We start from the raw sequence: 3,292 nt of genomic DNA, 5'->3' as shown, positions 1-3,292 counted from the left end.
AGCTCATAGTTATTTTCCCCCCTCTGGTTATTTCCCCTTCGTTTTCAGCAACCACCCCCCTATCAACCGCCAAAACAACGCTTCTTACAAATTGGGGAGAAAAAGCCTCTTGGATATCCCCCCGAGTGAAGCACATATGCCAAATGAAAAAACGGGTCACCTTCTTAATGACCATGGTTTAATCCATTTTATCGTTTAAATATATTTACGGGTGTTTTCACAAAATGGACAAAATTTAATTCAAATGTGTGTATGCGCATTTTCAACGCGTGCGGATATTTATCGACATAAAGATGAAGTAGATTACGCATCAATGTGAATGAAAAAGGGTTAACACCGACTGTGTCGCGGTGATGGTTGTGCGTAAATCAAAAATAAAAAAAAAAAAATAAATAATCCACTGTGTGTGTGTAGTTCAATGCTGGGAAGATGCGTCCATGCGAGAGTACACAATAAATATGGATATTCGCCAGCTGAAGTCTCGCGTAGGGAACAAAAAAAAAAAAAAAAGGGAAAGAAAGAAAAACACATAGCGAAGGGAGATCGCATTTACGGGGGCTTGTTACCCTTTGCAAAATTAAAACTCTACACAGTGCGTGAAATTAAAGTAAGCACTGTGGCCAGATGGCGAGATGTGGATGCCCCTGAAGGGTAACCCAACTTGACCGCGACACCGCCTCACTTTATGTGGGCCCGCCTCAGCGTCACCGACCGGACGAACAGAATGTCCCTAATTTTGGCCATATCGTTGCTGTTCATCCATCCGTAATCCTTCGTACACACGTCCTGCGTCCTCAAGTTGGATAAATAATCTGCAACGTTGTTGTCGTATATGTCTACGTACTGATACACCATTGAAAGTTTCAGGGGGCTAACAGAAAAGTGGGACTCCGCGGAAAAACTTTTTCTCAAGTGAAAGGTGATTGATTTTTTTAAAAACTGAAAGATGTCATTAATTTCTTCATCCATCTGAGGAGTAATTTCATCATTTGAGGAGACAGCACTTGAATATATGTCAAACATATTTTTAAGATCATTTATGTCTTTGGGGTATTGGTTACTCCTTAATGGATGGTAACCAGACTTCTCCGCATTTGGAACATCAGCATGGTCATCATGTTGGGACAAACTTTGCGACCATTCGGAATATATGTTAAAATCTCTTTTTTCGTTTTCATCCGTATGTGCTTCTTGCGTGTGTGCTTCGTCCGTGTGTGCTTCGTCCGTGTGAGATTCTTTTTTCACGCTCATCGTGTTACTCCCCTTTTGCCAAGTGCCCTCTGGTTTGCCCTTTTTATTTGTGTCCCTCCTACCCGTAATATTTACCCTTTTGATAATCTTTGTAACTACCCTATCGATAAACTTTTTTCTCTTTAGAATGATTCTGTTCATTTCATTTGCACTCTTCATCTTAATCTCTCTAAAGTAGTTGTCCCTAAAATCTATTGTTTGGTAGATATAACTGGAGGGGTCCTTCCGCGGGTCGTAGCCATATTTACAATAGGTGCGTCTCCAGGGGCCATCCCCGAAGTAGAAGCAAATTCGCGAGAAGCAACTCTTGAGACAGTATGTGCTCACACTGTCAAGATGTTCTAATATGACTTCCTTTGACCAAATGGGTCTCAGTTCGAACAGCTCCTTTACCCTTTTATATAACTTATCGGACACATATTTTTTTAATGCAGAATCGAATGGGATATATGGAAAAGTGGGATCATCAAATTTGGCTATCGGGTTACAGTGGACTGTTTTTTTACTTACTATAATTTGGTTGCTCTGCTTTTCTGCGTGGTTTACATTTCGGCTTGCGATTCTAGATTCGCTGGTTTCGTGGTCGTCCTGAGGGGGGCTGCTCCTTGGGGGGCCACTCATTGGGGGTGATTCCATCAGCAGCGCTTCCCCGTCAGAGCGGTCATCCGAGTGGTCAACAGAATGGTTAGCGGTATGCTCATCCGAATTGTTAGCCTTATGATCATCCGAATGGTCATCCGAGAGGTCATCACAATGCACACGTGTATCTTCACCCGCACGATTCTCTCCATGCCGCTTCCCGTCGTCACCGTCTCTAACACCCCACACTCGTCCTGCATCGCAATTTTCACCCACAGGTTTACCCAAATTGTCACGACTCTGCACTTGTTCCTCGATCACACCGTGCACACTCTGGGCCATCCCAACCACGCCTTGGAAGGTGGAACCTCCCGGCGATCCCTGTTCAGTTCTGTTAACGATAAGCTCTTGAATAATCTTCTCCATTTCTCCTTTGTATGGTTCCACGTTCGAAAAGATCGGAGCAGTAAATTTGCTTATTAGATATCTGTACTCCCTGAGATATCTACTCGTAGTTGTCGCTTCGTAATTTCTGTAGAAATATGGATTTGTACTTTTGCTATGGATGCAACAGTTTAATTCGTACCCTTCACTTTCGTCTGAGGAAAACTCACTCTCCTTCACTTGGTGGAATAACTCAATATTATTCTTACAGCTTATGATTTTTTTGTACAATTCATTGTAATCTGAGTCGGAGAAGTAGTCATCCTCTTGGGCACCCATTTGCATCGTGTGGTTAAACCTGGAGTCGTCAAAGGGGGATGGTCCTCCACCTGGAAGTTCCTCTTGGACGTTTACTCGTGGGGGGATTTCCGAGATGGCAACGTTCATTCTGCTGCTGCATTGTGGGATTCTCACATCTTGGCCCATTTCAGCAATTCGCCTGTCTGTGAAGGAGCCCACCTGGTTGTCTTCCTCCTTTTCTTCAATGCTAATTGGGTAGAAGCCTTTTCCGTGCTCTCCCCCTTCTGCCTCCCTTCCTCCGTTCCGACTGAACACAAAGAAATTCGGATCGTTCTCGTTACTTCCACATTTGGGTAAAAACAAATGGGCGTCTTTATTAGATTCCACTTTATTGTTACTGCTCATATTTTGAGAATAGCCCCGTTCGTAGATAGCCATTTCATCAGAATTAGACAGCTGTGCACTTAGGTTCATCACGTTCGAGGTTTGCCTCGTATGGTTGCGCATCTGTGTGTCCATTATGCTGTTCCAGCCGTCTGTTTGACGATTTGGAATGTAATCCATGTGAGGCACATTTTCTTTGTCACCATTCTGATGGAGTCCAAGATGGCCTATGGCTCTGTCGGGAAGCAGTTTTCCACTCCGAGCAAACGTGGTGGAGAAGAAGTGTTCATCCTTGGCCTTCGAGAGTGGATTTTCGAAATGGTCAGAGGGGTCACGAGATCTTCCTTCCCCTTTCTCGATTTCCACTCCCACTTCCACTCCCGCCGCTCCCCCT

At 44.1% G+C, this 3,292-nt stretch overlaps 1 protein-coding gene across 1 annotated transcript in view; it reads right to left on the bottom strand.

Moving 5' to 3' along the window:
• Positions 1–678: 678 nt before the first annotated feature.
• Positions 679–3,292, bottom strand: part of C922_03164 (hypothetical protein) — a gene marked incomplete at both ends in the record, with an annotated part of 3,410 nt that continues 796 nt past the window's right edge. Inside the window, 2 exons of the mRNA XM_008818756.1 lie at positions 679–3,105; positions 3,234–3,263. Of these exons, the coding sequence (XP_008816978.1) occupies positions 679–3,105; positions 3,234–3,263 (2,457 nt within the window). The remainder of the gene's footprint in view (positions 3,106–3,233; positions 3,264–3,292) is intronic.

The sequence above is a fragment of the Plasmodium inui genome (genome assembly GCF_000524495.1).
Source record: "Plasmodium inui San Antonio 1 unplaced genomic scaffold supercont1.12, whole genome shotgun sequence".
Taxonomy (NCBI): domain Eukaryota; phylum Apicomplexa; class Aconoidasida; order Haemosporida; family Plasmodiidae; genus Plasmodium; species Plasmodium inui.
Note: the sequence above shows the minus strand (reverse complement) of the source record. Positions and strands in the feature narration are given on the sequence as shown.